This window comes from Monocercomonoides exilis (genome assembly GCF_001643675.1).
Source record: "Monocercomonoides exilis strain PA203 chromosome Unknown scaffold48-729018, whole genome shotgun sequence".
Classification (NCBI taxonomy): domain Eukaryota; phylum Preaxostyla; order Oxymonadida; family Polymastigidae; genus Monocercomonoides; species Monocercomonoides exilis.
The window spans coordinates 403,034-430,113 of record NW_027150593.1 but is presented as its reverse complement, the minus strand read 5'-3'; the positions used below and the strand labels follow the sequence as shown (position 1 = coordinate 430,113).

At 41.6% G+C, this 27,080-nt stretch overlaps 2 protein-coding genes across 2 annotated transcripts in view; one reads left to right on the top strand and one right to left on the bottom strand.

Annotated features, from left to right (window-relative positions):
* Positions 1–2,895: 2,895 nt before the first annotated feature.
* MONOS_7782 (uncharacterized protein) lies at positions 2,896–10,420 on the bottom strand (the record flags this gene model as incomplete). Its single annotated transcript, XM_067878134.1, has 4 exons — positions 2,896–4,038; positions 4,174–9,401; positions 9,489–10,217; positions 10,408–10,420. The coding sequence occupies 4 exons, from the start codon at positions 10,418–10,420 to the stop codon at positions 2,896–2,898; spliced, it is 7,113 nt and encodes a 2,370-aa protein (XP_067721245.1).
* Positions 10,421–13,722: 3,302 nt separating this feature from the next.
* The window catches only part of MONOS_7783 (uncharacterized protein), a gene marked incomplete at its 5' end in the record, with an annotated part of 41,495 nt that continues 28,137 nt past the window's right edge, over positions 13,723–27,080 (top strand). Inside the window, 2 exons of the mRNA XM_067878135.1 lie at positions 13,723–13,892; positions 14,136–27,047. Coding sequence (XP_067721244.1) covers positions 13,723–13,892; positions 14,136–27,047 — 13,082 coding nt within the window. The remainder of the gene's footprint in view (positions 13,893–14,135; positions 27,048–27,080) is intronic.

Below are 27,080 nucleotides of genomic sequence, written 5' to 3'. Positions count from 1 at the left end.
CGACTTTTTTATATCAAAACACACAACAAAAATGGGTCCATTTTCTGAAATTCGTGAAATGGCACAAAACTTTGTGTTTTGATTTCAATGATGCCTGTTTACGGATATGAAAATCAAATTTATTCTGAAATCTGAGAAAGCAAAATAAAGTTATGAGTGAAGCAATTTTTCAACGCCTTGTGCAAATAAAGCTTGAAAGTCCGTATTTTCCCCCAAATGTTCTTTTATTTTGAAACAGTATCAAAGAACTTATTTGATAAAATGATATAAATAGTTTTTTCTATTTTTTGTCAATTATTTTATATTATTGAAATAAAGAAAAAATTGTCAATATTTTTTTGAAAAGTTCCTTTTGTTTAGTCTTCAAATAAAACTAAAATTTCATTCTTTGATCAAATTTCGGTTCTCTCTCACGAAACTTCACTGTCATGAAAACAAAATGTCGACAATGTTATAATTTCCATTGTCGTGAAGTTTCTTGAGTGGGAACAAAAATTTGATAGAAATATGAACTTTTCATTTTTTTGAAAATAAAACAATAAGAACTTTCCAAAAAAAAAAAAAAAAAAAAAAAAAAAAAAAAAAAAAAAAACAATCAGTCAATATCGGATTTAATCACATTGGGTTTTGCACAACTTTTTGTGACTATCCGATTGTGTCAATATTCGATGCTGCTTCACACAGAAAAAAATAAAAATTAATTAATTAATTAAATAAATTTATGTGAAACTTTTAATTTTTGAAAATTTTTCATTAAAACGCATTTTTCACTTGCGAAATCAATTTTTTCATTAATACACATTATTTTGACTTTTTTAAACATAATTTTGAAAAATAAAAAATTGAAAATTTTGATCAAAAAATCGATATTTCAACGAAAAATGAACCCATTTCATTAAAATATATGATTACAAATATTTTGCCATTTAAATGCATGTGATGAAAAATGAATGAAAAATTGGCAAAAAATGTCGGTTCATCGAAAAATGATGTGTAGACCGATGCTGACTATATGCAATGTGACTATATACGGTTTTGATTGTTATCATATTTGTTTGGGACAATCGTTGATAAGAAAACATTATGTTGTGTAACATAACTCATCAAAAACAATCAGTTTTCTAAAAAAAGTGCAATTTCGAAATGGAAATTTTTTATTTGTGATATGAATGACTTGTGTTTTGTGGCTTGAATCTTTATATATGTTTATTATAAGGAAACATTTTTAATCAAAACTTGTCAATAGAGAAATTTTCATACAGATGATTATTATAAATATCAGAATTTTTTTCGGGATGTTTATATTACTTAGGTTTTAATTTTTGGCACGATGTATTTCACTCAAATGTTTAAAGCTTCACAATTGTTTCAAAAAAATGATGTCCAAGATGAATTCATTATAATACTATCAATCAATTGTGAAATTTCTTTTCAATGTTTAATCACATTTGTTTACATTATATTTTGCACCGAAATATTAGAAGGAAAAAATATGATATCAAAAAAAAAAACTCACCATTAAACTTTCATGAATAATGTTTTTTAAAAAATTGGGACAAAATATTTGGCTTCAGGCATTTGCATTGAAAAATTGCGTATCAAAGATGATCTTTTTGAGATTAAAAAATTCAATAAAAATGAGTCCATTTTTTGGAGTTCGTGAAATGTCACAAAACTTTATGTTTCTATTTCAACGATGCCTGTTTTCTGAAATGAAAATCAAATTTATTTTGAAATCTGGTTAAGTTTAAAAATGTTATGAGTGAAGCATTTTTTCAATGCCTTGTGCAAAAAAAGCTTAAAAGTCCATATTTTCCCCCATTTGTGTAATTATTTTTGAAATCATATTTTTTCATCAAAAATTTCTGTGCGAAATTATTTTTTGAATATCAATAAAAAAAAAATTGAAAAGTGATAAGGTTTATTGAAGACATTTTTATCTTTGGTTCGGAAATAACATTTGTCAATAAAGCAGTGGTGATAATTTTATCATCAGAATTCAAAAACACTTCCCAATGACAAACAATTTTTGAAAAATTAACACCCCGAAAAAATGAGTGATTTTAAAAATAATCACCCATTTTACAAATCAAATTCTTTTTAGGCAAAGTTAATGACATGATTCACTTTTTTATAAATATTTCTTCTTTTTTTTAGGAAAAAAAATATGAAAAATCAACTTTGTTAAAAGTGTGTCAAAATACTCATATTTGCAAAACATACATTTTTATTTGTGGATAAAGTTGATTTAACGATTTTTTATGGTGTCGATCTTATCGATTATGATCAGATATTCTTTATTTCAATAATATTATTCATTAAATAAATATCTCAAATAAGAAAAGAAAAGAAAAAGATTGCACTTTTTACGTTTTAAATAATGTTCAAAGGAGAAACGCCATAAAAGTTTTGTTCTGATTTATAAAGAATATTCTGGTTTTTAAATTACCAGAATAAAAAAGATAAAATGAATGAATACAAAAATTGAACACTGAACATAATAAAACAATGATTTGTAAAAAATAAAGGATTGGCGTTATGTTGAATGAAACAAAAACAATGGGAATATGTATGAACACAAAAATTTGGAACAATACATCGCAGAAAATCATAACTTCCTAATAAAAACATAAAAATGAAATGTCAAAGTTTGAAGGTGATTTTGAAATGAAAGACAATCAAAGAACATCAGAGTTAGAATATAATAAAAGAGTTTGAAAAGAGCAAAGTTGTTGGTAAAGTTATCAAAAAATTTCTCAAATATGGAAACAGAAACAGAAACAGAAAAAAAAAGTTCAACATTTTTGTTATTCTTAATAAAGAAAGCTAAAAAAATCAAATATACATGAACAAACATCAGTCCTCTCCACAAAAATATGAGAATTATTTTGTTATTTAACTTGTCGTATAGAAGGTTGCATCACTTTTAAAACCATTCCTGCTATTTTTCTCTTCGCTTCCTCCACCTTCTTCATCTTCATCAATGTCAAAGTCCACTGCATCAGAAACTGTCACAATATTTGTTCCTGATGGAAAATGCTCGTAAAACTTTCGCTTCAAAGTGATCAATGTCGGTCTTTCAAACGGTTCTATTGACATTGCGCTTTTGGTTGTTTCATAAAAAGTCGAATCTCGGATTTTCTCAAGCCCTGCACTTTCACCATTCACAATCTTCTGTCCAGCCAGCTCCGCTTCAAAATCACCAAACGGAATCTGCAGTGTCAAACACTCCCACAGCATCATCCCTATCGAAAACACAACTGATTTCTTTGTTGCTCCCAACTTCTTGTTGATCAGCATCTCAGGTGCCTTCCATCTTAAGCACTCTTTTTTGAAGCTATCTTCATCCTCAAAAGCAGATGAAGGAAGAGAATCTTCATCATCATCATCACTTGCAGAAGTCACGGCTGTTGATGATGAGACGGACGATGAATCAGAATCATCATCAGACAATAAGTCTGAGTGCATCACAATGCAGATGACCATGTGTTCTGAGAACAGCCCAATGTGAGGACTCAGACTGGATAATGACTGAAGAGGATTTTCCATTTCTTCAAACGAGTGAAGTGCTCCATTTGCCACCCAGAACAGGATCTGGGCAGCTGTCATCTCCCTCTCCTGCAGAGTCCCAATCGCCATCTCTTTTGTCTTATTCCTTCCATGCAACAACATGAACAGAGAATCCCTCAAGTCCACAATCAGCTTTTCATGAGGCGAGGAACAGGCCATTGCATCCACCAGATTCGACATCGATGAAGTGGTTGGACACAAATCCTCCCCTCGAACAAATGTTGAATCTGAATCAGTTGTTGAAGTGGTTGAAGTGGATGATATGGATGGTGATGGAGTCTGCTTTCTTATTTCCTCTTCTTCAACCTTCTCCAATACCCACTGAGGAATCTTGTCTGAATCTCTCCCTAGAATGTATTCAGTGGAACCACTCTCAGACAGAAGGTGCTCTGATGACTCGGAGTGTCCCAAGCTCTTCTCATACACTCTCTTCTTTATCATTTCATCATTCTTCTTCTCTGCCTCTCTCTCAGCTCTCCTCCACTGCTCCTCAGGTGACATCTCCATCGTCACCATCTCAAATGCCTTCGGATCCTTCTTCACTGTGTCGTTCACAATCTCCTCCAGTTCTTCTGTTCGTCTCTTTGCCTTCCTCCACCGAACGACGAACACAATAAATCCAATCAAAACAATCAAAAATAACATTGACAACACGAGAACAATGATAATCCAATGGAATGCATTCTTGTTTCCACTTTCAACAATGTTTTCGTCTCCTTTCTCTTTGGATTCACTTGCATTCTTCAGTACGAAAGATTGTGTCGAAGAAGGAGATTCCGTATTCCCAAACAAAACATGCACGCTCACCTCAACATCATTTCCACAACTGCCGATCGAATCTTTTGCAACGCTTCCTTCAACTTCTCTTTCTGAAAGGAATCCCTTTGAATCAAAATCATAATGTCCAATCTCTTTCTCTTCTCCTTTTCTCTTCACAACTGAGAATGACAGATTGCATGGAATAAGAAGCATCCCTTTGAATGTCAGCTTCATTCTGTTTGCTTCTTCTTTTGCTTCCACACTTTCCAGAACAGAAATGAAGAATGACGAATCCCTTTCTGAAGCAATCCCTTCAAAACTGCATCCATCATTCAGCATCCAAAGTGATGTATTTCTCTCCAATCCATCTCCTCCTTTCAAACTCATCACATTCAATATTCCTGAATCTGAACAAATGATATTTCTTCTCAACGATGGATAATTTTCAATTGATGGATTGTTATTCAAAAACTCTCCTTTCTCAATTACAACGCTTCCTCCACTCATCGTTATTCCACCTTCTGGTGAATTCGATATTGTTGAATCTTTCATCATCACAGAACTCTTCAAAACATCCACAAGAGATCCTTCCCATCTGCACCTCTCTTCTTCCACATTCGTTTTCCCATAGATTTTCTTTTCTCCGCTTTCACCTCTTTCTCCATCAAACAAGCATGCCTCAAGCTGCACTTTTCTGCATCCTTTCATCTCCATCGCGCTTCCTTTCCCATTCATATTCACACATTTCACAAACGAGCAATTAGTCACTCGTATCTCTTCTTCCGCTTCATCAATCACCATTACACATCCATCCGTCAACAGCGAAATATTCTCAAAGCTCATTTCTTTCATCTCAAACTCTGCTTTCCCTCCAACAACAACAACAGCTGCATCTGCTTGACACATCACATTCCAAATGTTTGTTTCTCCCAAAAACACTTTCGACTCTTCACACAACACAATCAACGCCGCTCTCAGATGCAAACTGTTGAACTCCATTTCCCACATTTTCAATTCTCCACTTTCCACGCTCACAATCGTGTTGTCCAACTTCAGCTCAACAGCAGACGAAATAAACTTGCAATTTCGCATCTCCATTGAGCCGTTTTTCACTTTCAAAATGAACTTATGACTTGCTTCAAACTCACCTCCAAACTCAAATGAGCATCTTTCCACTGCACTTTCATTCACAAACTTCATGATGCCGTCCTCCTCAGATGTTTTTTCAATCTTCCCATCAAAACAAATATTCCCCTTTGTTTTCTTCACAGGCTCCATCCTCACATCCCCAATCACACATTCTCCTCCTATCTTCCCTGCTCCGTCAATTATAATCATATTCACAACACTTCGTTCGATGTGTTGCACAGCATTTCCAATGCTCTCACACGGATTGTTCTGTGCTCCACATTGCCTGCTGTCACTCCCATTCACACACACAAATACCTGTGAAGAATAATAGAATGTGACCAGCGGAATCAGATCAACATCAATATTCTCTTCTCCATCGCTCCCACACATCGAGTTGTTCGACTTCAATGATTCCTGATTAAAGTCCAACAAAAACAGTCTTTCATTGATCTGTGAGGCAATCGATTCACATCGGATGAACATATCCTTCCCCACAAACGCATCATTCATCATGAATCGAATGTTCTCCAATCTCAGCTCAAGTGGTGGTATTTTGGTCTCTGTGTATTCCACATTCGGATCTATTGCATCAATCATCATCCCTCCTCCTCTCCCATTCACTGTGAAACACACACACATCCCAAATGAACACCCACTCACTTTCACCTCTGACTCGTCTCTCTTCATCAACATCTTCATCCCTCCTCCTTCTTTGCTCCTCTCACTCATACACTTCGTCAGCACGCATCCTTCAATCACGCATTCCATCCCAGATGAAAATGATCCCACACTCATCACACATGCTCTGTTCTCCACGCATGTGATGTTTGCAAAAGAGGAGCTGTTCACCCTCACAATTTGTTTTGTGTTTTCTCTTGCTTTGTTGATCAACACATTTGTTGGGGATGGCTGACTCAGCGATATCAGACTGCTTCCTGAGATTGTTGTGTTTGAAACTGACACATTCATCACATCAATACTCTTCACATCTGCTATGAATTCAACAAGCCCTTTTACCAGACTGAATTGAGAAAGGGTGCAATCCTCAATCACCACACTCCCTCCATCTGCTTTTATCAGACAATATTTCGTTTCCTTTGTTGCATCGTCACAAACAAATGAGCATCTCATGATAGAAAGTGTTGCTGAAGATGAAGTTGAGTGAATAAGTGATGAATGAGAAACAAGTCCATTTGGCAGAGAAAATAACAAATTCGTGAATGAAGCAACAACATTCAATGTTATCATTCCCCCTCCTTCTTCTTCACCTTCATTCCTTCCTCCCTCACTCACTTTCAAAATTGTTCCTTCAATTTCTCCCTCAATTGACACAATTGGAGTTTTTGAAGATGATGATAATAAAAATAAAATCGATTTTTGAAGCAACCCTGAACCAGAAATTTTAATACGTGATTCGCCTTTTTCAAGCGTTCCATATCTCAGCGATATCAAGTGATTGATTGATGAGCATGGCGCTTCGGAATATCCACACCCATTGAAGTCTCCTCCTTTTTCCTTCGAAACAAACCCATCCCCACTCCAATTGTCCCACAAATACACAACCAACGGAATCACATATCCCTCCTCTCCTGTTGTCATCCTCTCCCATCCACACAACTCATCCAACCATCCCAACTCCTCTTCCTTTATCTCCCATTTCAAATGCTCCTTCTTCACAATCTCACTCAGATCCCATCCTGAAACAAACATATTCTTCCCCTTCCAGGCATTGCATCCCTCAAATGTCATTCCTTCCATCACAAATGATCCCATTTGATTAGGAAGTTCAACAAACATCCCTCCTCCAATTCCTCTTCCTCCATCCTCTCTATCCTCTGATGGAACTTCACATCCTGATAAGTTCACATTTTTCATCTCCAAACTCCCTCCCTTCCCCACTGATATCATAATCCCTCCTCCTTTCATCCCACTTCCACCTGAACACACTGACGATATATAACTTTCTTCAGTATTCACACTTCCTCCTTCTTCATTCATCCCAACATTCAAACATCCTCCTCCAATTCCACCTGTCACCTCCACTCCACTCATTCTGCTGTTATTCATCTCCAATCTCATTACATTTTTCATTGATATTGGAGATTTCCCATTCGTTGTCACTGGCCCTTCCATCACAAATCCATTCATAATTAATTCTCCTCCCTCAATGCTTATCACATTATATCCTATCTTTCCGTCAGTCAATGAGCCACTTTCAAATGAGACTGAACAGTTCGTCACACTGAGTGTTGAATTTGAGAGAATGAATGCACTTCTCCTTGAATTCAACTGACCTTTCACAACAAATGAAAGTCTGCTCATTGTCAGTGAACTCGAACATCCAACAAGCCAGTCTTGTGTGGCTGATCCTCCATCAATCACATTCACCAGAATTCTCTCTCCCTCTTCGAATGACACAATTCTACCTGAAATATTCACATCAAATGAAGGTCCTGTAATTTCCTTGGTTATTGACGAAGATGAGACAACTTCTATTTCATTCGCTGTGCTGCTCATTCTTGAGTTTGCACAATAGTCAACTGTCTGACACCTGAACGACTCAAATCCACAATGGTTGTGGTCCATCCCATTTCCTCCACTCCCATCAACAATCACCTTCGTTCCCATTGAGCACAAATACACAAACAGTGGAATCACTTTTCTTTCATCCCCATTTTCACTCCCACTCAACCTCAACACATCTGATGGAATGACACTTGTGTCAAAAAAGGCAAATGTGTCTGTATTCAATTTTGACTCCAAAAACACACCACACCCACATTGAACAAACACATCCTTCCCATATGAGGCCACATTCCCATTCACTTTCGAAAACTCAACATTCTTCCCAATTGTCAATCCACACTCTCCACTCTCTATCACAATCATCATCCCTCCTCCTTTCCCTCCATTCCCTCCATTATTCACCGTATTGCATCCATCAATGACAGTTGTTCCATTCATCACCACTTCTCCATTGTCTACCAAATAAATACTCATTCCTCCTCCATTTCCTTCCTCACACTCACATCCCTCTATTGTTATGTTGCTCACAGAAAATATCTCCCCTTCCTTCACACTCTTTGCCACAACTACCCCATCTCCTTCAGTCAACTTCACATTCATCACTTTCACATTTGCCAGCACGCTATCTCCTGATACTGTGGCTGTCAGATGCAGTGCAGATGACGATAATGACGGCAATGAAGAAGAAGAAGAAGAAGATAGATCCGGCTCAGAGAACAATGGTTTTGAGACATTCATATCTTTGATCTCCACACCAACCATCGATAGCTGCGACAGCTGCACCACAAACAAAGACGATGATATCACATATCCTTCCTTGTTACTTGTGGTGATCACAACATCCTCCAATGAGAGTGACCCACCTCCATCAGACACCACAACCACACTCGGCGTAGAAGGACTAAAATTTGAGTTACAATCAACCTTCATGTGCAATAAACCAAGGTGACCTGTCGTCACACTGAACAGCGTTCCTACAGATGAAAGTGCTCCTGTTCCAATCGAACTCTTATCTTTACATGCCCCAATGACTGATACCTTCATTGATTCAATATCAATAGGAGTGGTCTCTCTTTTATAATTCCCTTCCATTAGCATGACAACCAAGGTTGTCTGTGTTTTGCTTTGATGAACAGCAATGCCAATTGATTTGCAAGCCCTTGACTCATCTATTCCACACATCTTGTCTTCAAAACCACCATCAACTGCAACAAACCGATTCAGAATCCCATTGTTTATCCACCACTGTTTTTCTGTGTGATAGTACGACCAACTGCTTCCCATATTATCATATCCATAACACACTCTCTGATCATTTGTATTTGTTGTGTAACATTCAAAGAACGGATTGCCCGAAGACAAAAAAGCATTAAAAAGGTCAAAAAACATTATATCATGGCCATAGGGGGGATTTCCTGAACATTCGCATTCGTGAAAGAAAAGATAATCACAATAAATTATATCCTTTTGTGATGATTGTCTTGAAAGATGAAACCTCAAACCACCTCCACACGATGCTGCTGAGCATGAAATGAACTGAATGAACCTTATTTTAAATTGAGTTTTAGGAACAGTTTCGCAAAACATGCCTCCGCCATAATAACTTGAAACTGAGCAAGAAGAAAAACTGCAATCAAACACACACACACTTTCCCCTCCACCATTTTCTGCTTCAATGCATCCTGTTCCTGAACAATTAATATCTTCAAGATCAAGACCTCCTCCATATCTATTTGCTTTGCAATTTTGAAATTCACATCCACTGATCAGAACACTCGAAGTTATATTACAGGTGTACACCCCTCCTCCTGCCCAAGTTTGCACTGAGCACGAATTGAATACATTATTTTCGATACGCACAGTCTTGATTGTGTGACACATAATCCCACCGCCTCGATAATGAGCGTGGCAATCATTGAACGCACAATGAGAAACAGTTAGTTCTCCAGAATTGAGATTGTACATTCGAATTGCTCCACCATTTGAAGCATCATCAGTGAAATCATCTTTGTTTCCAGTCGTTTTCGACCCGTTCCATTCACACCAAGTGAATGTGTTTGCTCCATTTTCTGTTTCGTTTTGTCTCCCTGGAGTCAACTTTCCATCTGCAGTTCCTTCGCAAACAACATTTTTTGTTCTGCAACATACAACAAAAGAGGTGTTTGAAGCTGTCAGAGATGCAAAGGGGTTGTTGATTGAGGGAACAATTCCTCCATCGTATGCATCACAAACTGAATGAAATGAACACGAATTCATCGAGGTTGCTTTTCCACATTGGCAAGTTGAGTGTGATTCAGTTTTTGCTGGAGTTGTTGAGAAGTTGAAGAAATCCAAATTGGAAAGTGAAATACTCTCAACAAATGCAGATGAGAGAAATGGGGCTGAAGAAATACAAAAAGAGGAGAAATGAGAGTAACAAACAGAAACATGACATTTTTCTGAATGAATCCCTTCAAATGGTTTTGAAGAGAAGAGAGACGGGCATTTCTGAAAATGTGAATTCAAAGGGAATCGGAGAGATATGTTGGTGAGCAGCCCACAACTTCCACTCAAACAAAATGGTGGCATTTCTCCTCCAATCTCTATCCTGCATCTGCTCACTTCGATGAAACATCCATTTGCAGCATTCAATACACTTTGGCCATCATTTAGCACCAATCCCAGGGAGTGGAGTTTTATTGAAGAATTGGCAATCATCAAACATCCTTCAATCAAACTTTCACCCTCATATCTTTGTTGTTTCCTCATTTTTCGTTCAGCAGACATGTTTGTTCCTCGAACCATTTCAGTTCGGCTGGCTTCTCTGAATTTGAGTTTTTCATCATTCTCTTCTTTCGAATCTCCATTCATCCTTTTTTCACATTTCTTCGTTATTTTCGTTCCACATTCTCTTCCACCGTTGTTTGTTTCCAATCCAATTTCATTGGCAAAAACATCCTTTTGAAAGGCGTCCGACCAATTTCTCTCAAGATAATCATCAATTCTTTCTTTCTTGTATTTCTTCATCTGAAATGTTTCTTCATTTGCAGCTCCAATGCACATGCACTGAAAATATATTATGCAGACAAAACAGCATATTCCCGACAGCATTGAGCCCAGCACCCAAGTGGAATCTCCTTTTCTTTTTTTCCTGAATTCTTTTTTCTAATATGGGTAATAAACTTCGAAAAATAATCATTTCAAAAGTGGAATTGTATTTTTTTTCAAAGTTGCAATTTTTCATCATTCTTTAAAAGAATAAAAATTATAAAGTTGATCTAATGAATAATATTAATTGAGAATTCAACAATTTTGATGTATTGATATTTCATTAACCAACGAGTGGACAGCGATATAATGTGTTTTCTATGATGCCATATTATATTTAAAAGCATCTGAGAGAGATTAGTCTATTCACTCAAATATAGCCTCATGCAAATGGCTGTTGTTTAAAACATTAGTTTATTTAAAGAATTAAAGAGTTTTTGGAGAAATATTTAAAATTTCATATCGCAGTGTGATATTTTATATTTGTTGAGAATTTAGATTTAATTAATTTTCAAATGTCAGAAACAATGATTGATTTCTGAATACAAGTTTGAAAAGCGAATCCTGTCCGAAATGAACATTTTCAATCAAAGAAATGATCCACGCACGATTAATTTATTCAATGATGCGCATTTTGCATGCTTTGAGCAGAAAAAGATGCTATTTCAGTCAAAAGAAATTTGCCAAAGGCTGAAACACTTGAAAATGGAAAATTTTAGAAAAAACAAAGATAATATTGGTAAAGATGAATTTTGAATGAAATGTTTGCCAAATTTTTATTTTTTCGAACAATTTCAAGAAAACAAAACCATTTGTTTGATTATTTATTGGAATGGAAATCCTCACCTGCTTTTGTCTATTTATATTTTTTATTTCAATTGAACAATTCTAGAGCAATGGACAACGTCTCATGCGCCTTGTTTCTGGCAGATCTGTTTGACAAATTGCTTTGGTGAAAGAGGCAAAGGAAGAAAAATGAGCAGACGAACACAAGGAGCTTTGGAAAAGTGGAGAAATAACGAAGTGAGATGGAAGATGGATGAATGATGTTTTTTCTTTTTGGTGGAAGCGATGGAGAAATGTGTTGGGTGTGGAGGACGATTTGGGATTGGATTGCTGCTGAAGTGAAGAAAGAACAAGAATTGTGCTGATGATTGCACAACGAAGGCATCAGATAGAAACTTGAAGTGAAGGAGATATCACTTCGATTTCAAGTTCTATTTGTGTGAGCCGGCATTGAATGAGAATGCTTGGAAGCAGCAGAAGTGGAAAGGGTTATGAGCGAATTTGGGTGAGGATGATTGGGAGAGAGAGAGAAAGAGAGAGAAATGCAAAGCAGAGGAAAAAGAGAATCACCACAGCAGCAGAAGGAGATTTGGATGCACAAATCGTCATATTCACAGGCGCGACAAAATTTTCATTTGGAACGAGAAAATAAGGAATCATGAGCTATTGGTGAATAAAGTTGATTTTCAAAGTTTTTTTTCTTCATCTTCTTCAACTCAACAGTCACCAAACACACTTCAAACATCATCAACTCCTTCCTCACAATCTTCACTAATTGCTTTGGAAGTGGATGAAAAGCACAAAATATGAGAATTATCTTCTGCCTCTGATTATTTGAAGCTAACTTTCACTTCTTCCTCTCTTATGAATTCTGGGAGGAAAATCAATTCAACTCATGGTGATTGAGCAGCAGAGAAGAAGAAGAAGAAGAAGAAGAGAAAAGGGAAGAAACAGATTATATTTTTTTACACATTGACAATATGTTCTGTCATTGTTGCCAATTTGTTCTTCTCCAACATCATCATCATCTTCTTCTTTTTCATCGATCTCGATAGTTTACTCATCGAAAACTCATCCCATTTTCGTCTATTTTGTTCTTCAATCTTCTTTGTTTCATATATCTTTACTTGCCTTCACTGAATTGGACAGATACTGAATCAGATTGGCTGCTCATCCAATCTGGATCTGACTTTTTTTGACTCTTTTACAAGAAAAACAAGGAAGAAAAGAAAGGGAAAAGCTCATCTCTTCGTTGGACTCATATTCTCCTTCTATTCTTTTTTTTTTGTTATTTTCATCATCATCACCTTCATCTTCAGCAACAATCACTTATTCTCAAATTGACAATAGCACACAGATCAACCAGTTCTGCTTTCACAGCTTGTTTGAAAGATTCTATTTTGTGCATATAGCACTTCTCCAAACTCAGTTTTTTAAATCTCCTCTTACTCAATATGCTTCCAGATCAACTGATTTTTTATTTTTTATTTTTATTTTCTTTTATATATTTATTTATGCTTTTTTGATTGTTTAAAGGTTCTTGATTTTTATGAATTAGAATAATTTGATGCTTTTTTCGGGATCAAGAAATTGTAAAATTGAACAAATATTTCCACTTGCAAACAAACGAGCTTTTTGCAAATAAGTTATTTTTGATTAGGGCAATGCAAATCATCGGCTCATTATGAAAAAAAAGATGTTTTTTCATTATTGCTGATCTGTTATGTAATTTTTTATGTTTTTCAACTCTTCCATTAATTAAAGCTCTATTTTATCAAACTGGAGTCCAAAACAACAGAAAAATTCCTTAATACATTTGTAAATTTAATATCGCAAGTGTATGATAGAGATGAAGAAAAGAAGAGTTTTGGAATTGTGAAGGACTTTTCTTCTGGAAATTTACCGTATCTTATCTGCACATTTATGAGGCAGGAAACGAAAAAATCATTACCATTTACATTTGTATTAATAAATCGTAACTATCCTCACGGAGTTCCAACTGCTACATCGCTACTAATGTATTCTTTACCACATTCATCTGTTTCTTTCAATCTTACAATTGCATCTACAATCCGTCTTGCTGCAAATGGAATGTACCAAACATTATTAAAAAATACTACAATTTGCGAAACTAGATTGGAAGTTCAACACGTTCGATTTGCATTTCTCTTTAAAATTATCGAAGGAACGATCAATAGCCTTTTGCCTCGTTATTTTTCTTCGACGCTTCCGCTTCATGGTACACAAGAGCGTCATAAAATATTAAAAAGTCTGGCAGCTTACAAAAAACTTTACAAATACGTGAACAAATGGAATTTTTTGATTAATGTGATAAGTGAAAAATTGTCTCATTCTAAAACGTTGAACAAGCATGGACCATCTCGATTAGGCTTGCAAGTGCTTTCATTTTCTTCGCCCTTGTTCGATAGCATGAATGATTCATTTTATAGATTGGCTCCAGCGATGCAACTATTTCTGAGCGAGGGAGATGAAATGCCTTCTGAAGGATTGAACAGTGAAATAATAGAATCATTTCAAAAATTAATTTTATCTCGAATAATCGTAATTGAAGGAGGTCAGCTAAACAGCATTCGAGCAGAGAGACAACAATTACTGGACACAACACCAAAAGATATTTTCAATCTCTCATCTGGCTTTGTCCCAGAGGTTGATGTGCAATCTGCTCGAGTAATTGGACAGAGGAGCAAAATGCTGTGCGATTTTTATCAGAATATGGAGTGCGGCGTGTATTTCAAAGTGCTCCAGTCTGGAATTCACACAGAAGCTGTGGAAACTGAGCTGGAGCGCATGCTTTCAGTTTTCTCTTCGTCGCAAGGCCAAAGAAAGAAAGCGAACATTAGCACGAAGAAGAGCGATTGGTACAACAGCGATGAATGGGAAGAAGTGCAGTCTTATTCTTCTGTCTTCCAACAGAGCGACAAGGCAGAAGGCTTCTCTTCTCGTCTTCAGCACAGCAAGATCGCTGCCCAACAGCCACCTCAGCTCCAAAAGGGAGACTCAGAAAACGAACAGCCGAAATCTGCTTCCGAAGCCACTGGAGCTGCACAGTGCTCTGCTCCCAGTGCTTCGTTGGATGTGCCTGACAAAGCAGACGACTTCGACTCACAGTCTCAGTCGGCTTTTCAAATGCCCGAAGATCCCGTACGGAAGGCGCTGATCTACTTTGTGGTGTATTCCTGTGCATATGCTGCGCATCTGCGGTGTGTGCCAGCCACCTCCAACGAGACGCAGCGCCGGCCGTTTGAAGCCGCGTTCTACAAACTGGACACGGCGCAGCTGAAGCAGTACGAGCAGAAAGCAGCTGCGGAGCGCACATATGCGCTGATGGCGTCGCAGCCGCTGGTGCCGCTGACGCTGTCTGCTGTGCGCGCGAAGGTGGCGCTGGAGATCCGCAGCATGAAGCAGCAGCAGCAGGCACTCAACGTCTGGTCGCCGTTCGAAGGCGTCATCAAGATCGCAGACATCTACCCGATCAAGCCGACTGTTGTGCGGGAGTACATCGACAGCGCTCTTCAGCTGCTGGATGCCATCATCGCATTCATCCAGCACGCCAGCGAGAACAAGAAGCTTGCCCGCCTGTTTGCCTTCGGGCAGCAGGACTACGAGTTCCTCTCCTCGCTCGTCGAGCAGCGTCAAAGAGATCGCTTTCATGTTTCTCCGGACGGAGAAATTAGCGGTGCCGAAGAACCTCCGCTCAGTCCATCTTCTCCGTCTTCTTCGTCGAACGAGTTCTGCGAGACTCCTCTTTCAGCCTCGCGATCCTCTCTGTTCCAACAGCAGAGCCAGCAGAGCCAGCACCGAGCCTCGCATTCCGCACTGCAGACGATGCAGACGCTGCAGAATTCTCATTCGCGTGTGCACTTGCCGACTCTGCAGTGCAACCAGCCTCAGATGACAAGGCAACAGCAGCAGCAGCAACAGCTACAACAGTATCAGCAGCAACATGCTCTGAGTCGCCATCACTCGATCCACTCGCACCACTCGCACTACTCTACTCATTCTGCTCATTCTGCTCATTCAGATCAGTCTGATGAAGCTCATCAATATCTCAGCCACCCCAATCACCATAACCATCACCATCATCATTACAACCATCATAATCATAATCTTTATAATAACAACAATGTCAACATCAATAGCAATTACAGCAACACCAGCCATTTCAATCACACCCTTCTCAATCTTTCCTCTCATCCATCCTCACGCCACATCTCCCTCGCCTCTATGCCGAACTCACCAACCTTCGGCACTTCTGCTGCTGCCTCTGCCGCTGCCTCTATCTGCGGCTCCCCTTCTCCTTCCTGTTCTGCTTCTCCTTCTCCTTCCTCCTCTTCCTCCTCCGCTTCTTCAATTTCCTTATCGCCACCCACACGCTCCCCCGCAAGCTCCCACGTCATCTCCCGCATCTTGTCTCAATGCTCTGACTCTGCCACCATCACCCCCATCCTTTTGGAGCTGCCCATGCGCCTGCGAACAAGACTGCATGTGCTTCGAGGCATCATCAATGAGATCTGCTCATTAGCAGCCATTTCCATCTACCGCATCGAAATCTGCATGTGCCTAGCACACCAGGTGTTGACTGCCTTTGTGCGAGCACAGAACCTGCTGAAGCTGCATTTCTGGATGGACGACAGCTCCTTTGACGGGAGCGTGGCGTCGCTGGCACAGGATATAACCAACATCGATTCATTCCTGTGCCGCACGCTCGAAGAGCTGATAAGACCGGATGTGAATGAGGAGTACTCAGACCTGCTGGATTCGAGGAGGGAAGTGAAGGATGCAGTCACACAACTGTCACAACTGTCTCCTCTGCCTCGCAATGATCTGATCTTTCCTTCTTCCACTCCCACCCCGTCTGTCGTGTCGGGAAACACATCCACCCAGTTCTCTTCCACTGCACGCACTGCTGAGTCCGTTGGGACACATATACACAGCCATTATGATAATCACAGTCAAAGCCATAGCCAAAGCCATAGCCAAAGTAACAGTCAAAGTTATGCTCATAGCCATCATCATCATTATAATCATCCTCATAATGGCAGTGCTGCTCAACAGCATCAGCCTCATTCACAATCTTCTTCTCATTCTCAGCCTCATTCGAATACAAGCTCCATTTCGCAGTCACAAGCTTTCTCTCACACACAGACGATTTCACAGACAATGTCACAAACACAGGCGCAACAGTCAGCATCTGCCTCTGCTAACACATCACTTACTGTCTCTCCTTCTCATTCCCTTTCTCATTCTACTTCTCCCTCTGCTTCTGGTTCTGTTGCTTCCACACCTCCAGCCTCAAACATAAGCACGAACATGAATATGAACATGAATATAAACCTAAACACAAACGCAAATCAGAACTTTCCTTTCTCTTCTCTTTCTTCCCCTTCCCCTTCCTCATCCCCATCTTCTTCTCCTTCTTTATCTCCCACCTCGTCTTCAACTGCCTCTCCAACGTCTTCCATTGCACCTGCCTCTATTTCGCTCCGTTCAATCAGCGAAACTTCTCCTTCTGCTTCTCTTTTGCCTCAAAATGCTTCTGCTTCTCTGCTGCCTTCTCAAATCCTGCCTTCTTCTGCTCTTCTTTCTCCTCCTCCTCATCCTTCTTCCTCTTCTTCTTCCTCTTCTTCCTCCTCCTCCTCTTCTTCTTCAGAAACCATCCAATCATCATCATCGCCATCATCATCACCATCATCACCATCATCCAATCAACAGTTCTCTTCCATTCCCTCTGCCAACCAATCTCAAGTTCTTCTCCCTTCTCCCACTATTTCCCCCTTTCAGTCAGCTTCTCCTCCTCCTTCAACATCCTATTTGATCACAGCCATCACACCAACAAACCCTGAGGGCAATGAAAACGCCTTTATTGCTGACCATTCAATTCACTCTGAGCAATCTGAGTCGTTTGCTTCTCTTCCACAAGCTTCTGCTAATCTGCTCCAGTCAAATATGTTATCATCATCATCATCATCTTCTTCTTCTTCTCCGTCTTCTTCTCCTTCTTCTTATGCCCTGAAGACACATCCTTCTGCTTCCTCCACAAACAACTCCTCCTCTTTCACTCAGCTTTCTCTGCAATCATCTCAATCAACACACTCCATCCATTCCATCCATTCGATTCATTCTTCTGATTCTTCTTCTTCTCGTTCCTCTTTAGCCTCCCAATCGATCCATTCGATCCCGTCTTCCTCTCTTCCCAACAGCTCCACCCAGCCCCACATGCCTCTTCTCTTATCCCAATCTGCCTCTGCCCTTCCTCAAGCACTCTCTTCCTCCCCTCCTGCCAACACCCCTCCTTTAACTGCCTCTGCCGGCCAGCTAATCCCTCCCGTTTCTCCTTCTGACTCTTGTTTTTCTCAGTCCTCCTCTGCGGAGACGCTATCAACCACGCCTTCGTTCTTCAACCTCGTCTCGAATGTGTCTGTAAGATCACTGCCCACTCAGAGCAGGCTGAGCGAGCAGACAGCGAGCAGCGTGACAGAAAGCGCAGATTCGACCCCTCTGCAGACACCCACACAGATTCCGATGCACCTTTCGATGCAGAATCAGATGCAGATGCAGATGCCAATGCCAATGACAATGCAGATGAATACTTTCTCAAATGAGCAGTCAAACAATGGCATGCCAACAAACTTCATGTACCCTCCTCTTCTCCAGCCCCGGACAAAGAAAATCTGCTACTACCCAACAGACTCCATTCACAGCAGGAGTTATGGAGAATATGTTGAATCCACCCGATCAACAAGAAGGGGCACACACGCTGCCTCAGCCAACAGATGGATGCGTGTGGTGGCTGACACAACTACAGAAAGAGAGAATGTAAAATTGTGTTTTGCGGAGTTTGCGACGAAGATTGCAAGAGGATGGGAGGCGTCGATTAAACAAGTGAATGCAAGGTCCTTCATGAAGATGATGCTGAGCCAGAAAAACATTCCAGAAGAAGCGAAAATGATGTGCGGATTGATCGACGGGAACGAAGTTGAATCTTCTCCTGCTTCGTCAGAAGGCACAAACGCTGCTCTTTCCGAAGCGTTTTCGTCGCTCATTGATGCACACGCAACAGGATCAGCTGTTGATGCTGATATGCCCGAAGAAAGACTGAAGCAAATTGAACAAAGACAAATGAATGATCTTAACGAACAGAATGAGTATTTCCGTCCACCGACAAGACAACAAGCGAAAATTCGGAGTAATTTTAACCAGACCACGCCTTTGCCTTCTTTGCCTCGTGTGCCAATTTTGGATCTGCAGTCAGCTTCAGCTGAGAAGAATAATCAACATTATCAACCTTATCAATATAATCACAATCAACATCGTTTTAAACAGCAACATCTTCAGCTTCAGCTCCAGCTGCAGCAAATTCAACAGCCTCATTATAGTCCTCATCTTCACCCTTCTCCTCCTTTTCCTCTTCCTTCTCATCAACATCAACAACAACAGCAACACAATGGCACATTCAATCCACTCATCCCTGCTTCTGATGCCCCCTCAGCTGAACTAATGCCCCTTTTGCCTCATCAAACACAAAATGCACAGAATTTACTTCAATCACACCAATCTTTGCAGTCTCAACAGCAACATCCTCAATTTTATCAACCAAACCAGCCAAACCAATTAAACCAACCAAATCATTTGCCACAAAATCTTTCCTTCCCTCCGCAACAGGAAAGCTCCTATGACCCTGTACTTGTGCTGCGCATCTCCAACTTGTCTTCCTATCGCCAGGCGTCCATCGTCCGCTCGTTCCTCCTTGCCACAAAACAGGTCGTGTCCACCCTTTCGAGCCCTCTGCCGTTCATTGAGCGTGTCAGAGAGACGGTTCTGAAGGAAGCACTTGCGCAAATGCAGATGCAGTCGATGCAAAAGAATGATTCAGATGATCATTTACATTTGCATTCTCATTCGCATTCTCACACACAATCTGATTCTCATTCACATTCTCACTCTCATTCCCACTCTCAATCACACAGCACTCCCAACAGCCAGTCCAAACAGACAGCTCCGTTTCCCTCTGCGTTCTCCTCTGCGTTTTCGTCGTCCCGCACCACATCTGCTGCTGCAAAGCACTGGAGAACAAGTCTTGATGCACCTTCTGTTCGCACCAACAAATCTTCTCCTCCAAACATCATACCACAAATGCTATCTTCTTCCTCTTTGGCGTCTGCACAGTATCCGTTTTCGTCCTCTGCGTCGCATTCTTCCACACTCGAGACGCTTGCATTGTTAGATGGGGCTTCCACTTCCCCTTCTTCTTCTGTTCCATCTTCTTCCACAAAATCAAACAACACAGGAAACAATTATTCCAACAATGCTAACAATTTCAATTCAGCTGTGAAAAATAATCAAAATAACCTCAACAACAGTAACAATAACAATAACAATAACAATAACAATCACAGTAATCTAACAACCGCAGCTAACAGCCAAGCCCAGCTGCTCCCATGTATCCATCCGATCTATCAGACCACCATTTCTCAGCTGAATTCATTAGAAGCCTCTTTCTTGTCGATGGTTGAAGACATCACAAAAGCAATCTGGCTCTGCATGCGTGTGTGGGCGTCACGCATCCCAGAAAGATTAAAGGAGTTTTTAGACCAGCCGTTCTTCGACTATGCAACACCTGCACAGGCACTGCAAGAGAACGAAGCAGATGACAAAACTTCTTCTTCTTCTTCTTCACAGCATCAGCATCATAATCAGCATCAGCTGAATAAGAGGAAGCAGGAAAAATGGAACAACACAGCCCAGCTTGTTCTCTCCTTCTCCCGCACGCTGCAGCCCCGTGAGCCAGTTTTCCTTGCCTCGAGCACAGCCTCCTCCACCATCGACTCCTTCCCCATTGTGACTGAGCTGCAGATCCCAACTTTCTCCTCCACCGTCAGTCCGAAGCACATGAACCTCTTCAAGGACATCAAAGCTCTTTTTGACAGGGGCATCTGGCAGTCAGCACTGTTCAAGAAGGCACTCCACCCTGTCATTCACACAAACGCGCCCTTTTTGCTAGAAGCGGTTCATGCAACCGAGATGGTGATCCAGCAGACGCTGCGGCTGAGAGAAGCTGTCTATAGCCTGATTCCGCACTCAGCGATTCCAGTGCTGAAGCCCTTTGTCGACTTCTACGAAGGGCAGCTGGAGCAGATGCGTGCAACGTGCACGTGGAGAAAGCTGCCGCAGACACTCACTTACATGCGCTTTGGTGCAACAACAGTGTTTTTCTGCGACTTTGTGAAGAGTCTGGTGAAGAGGCACATGCGGATCGATTCGACGCTGCTGAAGATAGCGAGGCTGAGGTATTCCTGCTTCGATGAGGACTACCCAACGAGACTGGAAGACTGCAACGAGTATCAAACAGCTGCTGCTCTGTTCAACTGCGGAAAACTGAGGTATTTGAGCGAGATGGTGAGGATGGATCTGGTGATGTACTTTGACGATATTGTCGGAGGATACCAGGAGCTGCGGAATATTTTCAATACACCTATCAAAATTGTGTCTAACACAGGGACGTATGCAGAGGAGACACTGTCGATGATGAACAAGGAGATCATCTACTACGTGGCAAACATCACGTCGCACTTGTTTGAAGACAACTCACTTCCCGTTGACTCGTTTTTGAGCAGGCAGAGTGAAAGGAAAGTGGAAAAGACGAAACTTGCGAATTCGACATTGAATACTGCTGCTGCAGCTGCACAGAAAAATGAGTGGAGAATTGACGAATTGAACGACGAAACTGAAGCAAACACCTCAAAAAGCCAGAAATTGATGCACGTTTCTCAGTTTTTCACAGGAATTCCTGTGGATCCGCATCAGAAAGTGTTCCATTACGGCCGGAAAGTGTACGATGAGCTGAAAAGAGGGTTTATGGAGGTGCTGGTGAGTGCTCAAGACACTTATATGAAGTGCATACACCACAGCATCCTGTCCACGCTGAACATATTTATGCCTCTTTTGAGGCCTCTGGAGTCAACAGCAGTTCATCACGGAAGTAAGAAACATTCAACAAAGAAGAAGAAGTCACATTCAACTTTTTCATCATCATCACCTTCTTCTTCCTCTTCTTCCTCTTCAGATCCTTCAGTTCTCACCAAAGCCTTCAACGACGTTCTTTCTGAAAGATTCCACACAAATGTGTATTACTACAAGTCTGGTGAGGTTGCTCCATTGTACTTCGACCTCTCCTTCTCCAACAACCGCTTTGTCTACGGCCCCAGCGCCTCTGTTGTGCAAGTCGGGATCAACGACATCTTCCAGTATCTCTTCAAAACAGTGCAAAACTTGCCGAAGCTGGAGACGAGTGTGTGTGTGAAGGATTGGAAAGTAACAGATGATTACACAAACCTGACGAGCTTTCAGCCATCACATTTCCATCCGCAAAGGCCGCAGTTCAATCAGAGGATGAAGAAGATGGCGATGTCGATGGTGATTCCTTCATCATCAGCGCCAACATCAGAAGAAGAAGAAGAAGCATCTTCTAATGCAATTGTTCAGAGAAACCGCTCGTTGACTGTTTCCCTCCCACCAAGTGGTATTCTTTCAGAAAATGAGAGCAAAATAATCCCGAAATTGCAATTGGCACAACGCCAGCGGCAAAGTCAGCGTCAGCTTCTTCGCCAGCAGAAGCAGCAAAAGACACAGTCGAAGCTCACAAAGCCTGATTCTTTGCTGGCAATTAAGAAATTTCCTCTTTCGCGTTCGTTGCGTCTGGGTTCATCGATCCAGAACAAGTATGCCAACAGCCTCTTCAGAAGGAAATTGGACTTTGGTGGGCAACTGAGAGGCAGAAACGGCTCAGTCAATGCAAGCATCAACCTCAGCAGCAGCAGCAGCAGTATTAACAATTATAACAATGGCAATAACAATAGCAATAGCTACAACTACACCACCAGCAAGACAAGACGCCCTCTTTCGCAGCCTCAGCACCATCGCTCTCGCAGCTCGTATTCACATTCTCCGATGCTCTCATCCGCTTTCCACTTGTATTCTCGTTCGCAGTCACCTTCTCGTTCAAAACGAGCTTTTCTCGACAGAAACAACCGCCTCTCTGCAAAAAGCATTTCTTCACCCAGAAAATCTTCTCCTCGCTTGAAAGCAGTGAAGGAGAAAAACAGCTATTCTGAAAGCGACTCTGAGGCGTCTTCAGTGAAAAATGGGTTTGACACGCGTCTGCATACCAACAGGCACCCGGAGCAGATGCCGTCGTCGTTCTCGCCAGCCATCAATGCAACCATCCCGTCGAACATGCGGTTTCTGACAATAGCTGAGCAGCCAGCCGATCAGATCAAGGCAGAAGACTCAATGTGGGAGCTGATTTCCTCCTCGCGTCCTCTGATTGTGGCAACGCTCTGTACTTCCATCTGCTACGTGGGGCCAACAAACCTGCGTACGACGCTCCTCAACCGCTTTGCTGTGATTCGCTGGGCATTTACTGTGGATATCTCGCTCATCTGCTCCACTCTCTCTTCTTTGGCATCTGCTCCTGGGCAGAGAAGAGATCTACCCACGTTTTCTGCACCTGAACGCTTTGCTCATTTGGATCGAGCGGATTTGGTGAGGAGGAAGACGATTGAGAAGCCAAAAGCAAGTGAAGTGGAGAATTCTGAATTGTTGAAAGGGATTGCCACAAAACGAAAGAAGAGAAATGAAGAAAGAATGAATGCAAACAAAGCAAGTGGTGAAAATAATAATACTTCATCATCATCATCATCTTCTTCTTCTTCATCTGATTCACGTAATATTTCTGCTTTAGGTTCTGCCAAAGCCAAACGGAACAGAAACTCAATGAATAACAGGATAAAGACATATCAGACAAGTTCTGATGAAGAAAGCAACGATTCCAATGAAAACGATCAACTTCGCACAGAAAATCATTTGAGAAAGAAGGAAACGGAGAGATTTGCTGAAGGCGAAGGTGAAGATGAAGAAGAAGAAGAAGAGGAGGAGGAGGATGAAGAAGAGGAAGAGGAAGAAGACAACGATGAAGAAGACGAAGACGAAGAAGAGCAAAGCATCATAAACGAAAAACAACAAAAAGAAATCGATGCAGATTTGGATGACAAGAAGAAGAAGCAGCAGCATGGAACAAACCACAACAGACAAAAAAGTTCACAAGGTAATGAGTCAAAGACATCAGCTGTAAATAAACTGAACATCCCATCTCTTTCAATAGCCTCTGTATCTTTAACTTCTCTCTCCACGTTGGCCACAAAGGAAAGCAGCCAGAACACATTCGAAGAGACACAGCGTTCTGAATCCGAAGGCGAAAATGCCACAAACAAGAAGATCCGAGACAGGCTCCAGTATTGTGCGCCCAGATCACGCAATGTGATTGAGATCGCTCCGAATGAGCAGTTTATCGTGTGCACAGTGCCTTCAATGTGTGTTGACCAGCGCCACCAATCTGTCTACGATAGAGTGCGGCTTTCCTACTCGTCTGCAGTGTCTCCGAGCTTCTGTGCTTTGTTCCCTGTAGTACCCCACGATCCCACATCTCCTGTGGAGACATTCATTCCAGACCCCCAGCCCTACCGCTGCACTATCTGTGGTTCGTATTTCTGCTCCATTGTTTCTCTGTCGAATCACATGCACAAGTGTCTCGAAGGCAGAGAAGATGTGCAGAAGAAGCGAGCGTTCTTCATTGCGATCCGGCAGTACGTGCTCCGCTCCATCCGGAGGCTGTCGATGTGGATTGTGGTGCTGACGATCGTGAACATGAACAGAGTGCATCAGAAGGCGAAGGCATATTCTGCTGATTTAAACATCCTCAGAGAGCAGAAGGAAGCAAATCTGAAACAGATTCTGAAAGATTTTTCATTGAAATCCTCGCATTTGGACAAGTCGTCGTATAACTCTGTTCAAATGCTGCTTGACCAGCCTGGCATTTCTGCACCATCAGAAGCACACTTAATGCAGGAGCTGCTGCTGAGAGAGATGCACCAGCCCTCTGGAACACTGCAATCGCCTCCATCAGCTTCAGTTTCAGCCTCAGCATCATCATCATCATCAGTGTCATCAATGTCAGCATCACTATCTCCCTACCAACGAGACGGGTTTGACACCTCCAAGATCTCTGACCTCTCGATGGAGTACCCCATCTCCCAGCTGGCTGAGTATTTGTCTCTAATTTTCTCCCCATTCCCTGTCACTCGTGGGATGGTCTTAACTTCCTCACGGATTCTTTTGCCTTATCTGATTGAAAAACTGCTCAGCTGGCGACAGCATTTTGTCACTTTTTTGGAAGATATGACAGTTGAGCACCTGAAACTGCTGGATCTGCGCCTCTCAAACTTCAAAAAGAGGCTTCTTGCTATTGTCAACGCAGCAGCCACGCAGAAGACACAGGGACCATTTATTGAAGAAAACAGCACAGCTAATCTGGCTGCTTCCTCCTCTTCTCCTTCTCCTTCTCCTTATTCAACTCAAACAAGCAAAGAACAAAGCAAAGCAAATCAACTGCCGAAATCTACCGATCAGGGCACACTTTCATATGTACCGTTGATTGCACCATCTCCAGTTGAGTCAAAATCTGCTTCTTCGATCATCAACAACTGCAGCTCAATGGACGAAATCAACAAAATATCAGAGCTGCTGAATGAGTACAAGGACGATACAGAGCAATGCGAGTTGTGCTATGACGATGCGAAGGAGACGGTGGACTCGCTCGAACAGATTGCAAGCGGACACACAAACAAGAAGCTGAAAGTGCTGATTATGAAGCTGAAGGACGCATCGAGCGAGATAAGAATCGCCTCTGAAGAGTTTTTCGCCACATTGGAAAGCAAGAAAATAGCGTTTCTGTCGCAGACGATGTCGAAGAAGAACAATTTTGAGATGTCGCTGCAGATTATGCTGAACCAGTCGAAGCTGTTTCGGAAGCTGCAGCTGAAGCGGAGCGACAACGATGTGACGTCGATGATGCTGAAGAAAGAGAAGATCCAAATGTTTGTCGACCATCTGAAGGAAGCCTTCAACCAGCTTGTCTCCATCAACCGCAACGAGATCTTGCTGAACATCCCTCAGACAAAGTCACAGGCATTAGAGTCGGAGCTGCTGAAGATGGAGTACGAGGAGAAGCTGGCCACAACATACACACAGTTCCACCAGTGGCTGCAGGACCTGAGGAAAGAGCCATTCACAGACAAAGTGGCAGCTGAGGCGGAGGTGCGTGCAAACGGGTTCATGGCTGACATAGAAGTGATGGAGCAGATGAGAGTGAAGGCTTCAAAGCACTACAGATCACATGCAATGCAGACACAGGAGCAACTAGCAAGCGATATAAGCTCTGTTGCCCAGCCACTGCACTCCATCGCACACATCCCGCATAGAGACTTCAGGAAGCGCCACTGGGAGAAAGTAGCATTCATCACACGGCACACACAGCTGCTGGCTGAAATCGCTTCACTTTCAAAGGGACAGAGCGACGACAAATCCGATCTTTTGCCTGATTCATCGCCTGCGCTGTTCTACCAGTCGTCTCTGTCTGGCTCGTTTCCTCAACAATCTCCAAGCATCACAAGCGATCAGACCTCAACACAGCGCTTTTGCTCATTCCATTCGCAGAATCCGCACTTTCTCATTCAGACTGCGCGGCAGCAGAAGGCGCTGAAGATGAAAGCAGCAGTGCTGTCTGGCATGCAACACACACCTTCTCTTCAGGAAGAGGTTATCTCGCCACTCATGGGCACACTTATCGATGCACAGCCTCATCTGCACAGCGCACAACTGGCATCGCTCATTTCTTCTGTGTTTGGTGAGAGGAAAGTCGAAGAGGAGCTCAAAAGGCTGCAGCGAAAGTGGGAAGAAGACATCCGGCTGATGTTCTGCGAGATCAGCGACCAGAACGATGGGTGTGCTGTGCCAATAATCGATGCTTCGATGATTGATGCCCCTCATTCTGACATGCCAATGGATCACATGGGCAACAAGGGAATGCACGGCCACCAACCTGATTCGAACTCCACAGATTCACTGCGCAAGTTTGAAGATGTCATTATTTCAGAGCAGTCATGCGACATTGCAATTTCTGAAGCCAATGAAACACTTGTGACTCTCTCTTCTCTCACATACTCCGCACATGTTTCTGTGTTCCTCAACCAGCTGCTCCCGTTCTCTGCCACTGTGGATTCATTGACTTCTATTCTTTCCTTGTTTATCAACGCACAGCGGCTGTGGATGTCGCTGCGGGGTCTGTTTGAGTCATACGATGTGGCAGTTGCACTTCGCGGAGAAATGCGTTTGTTTGTGAAGATTCGCGATGACTGGCAGATGCT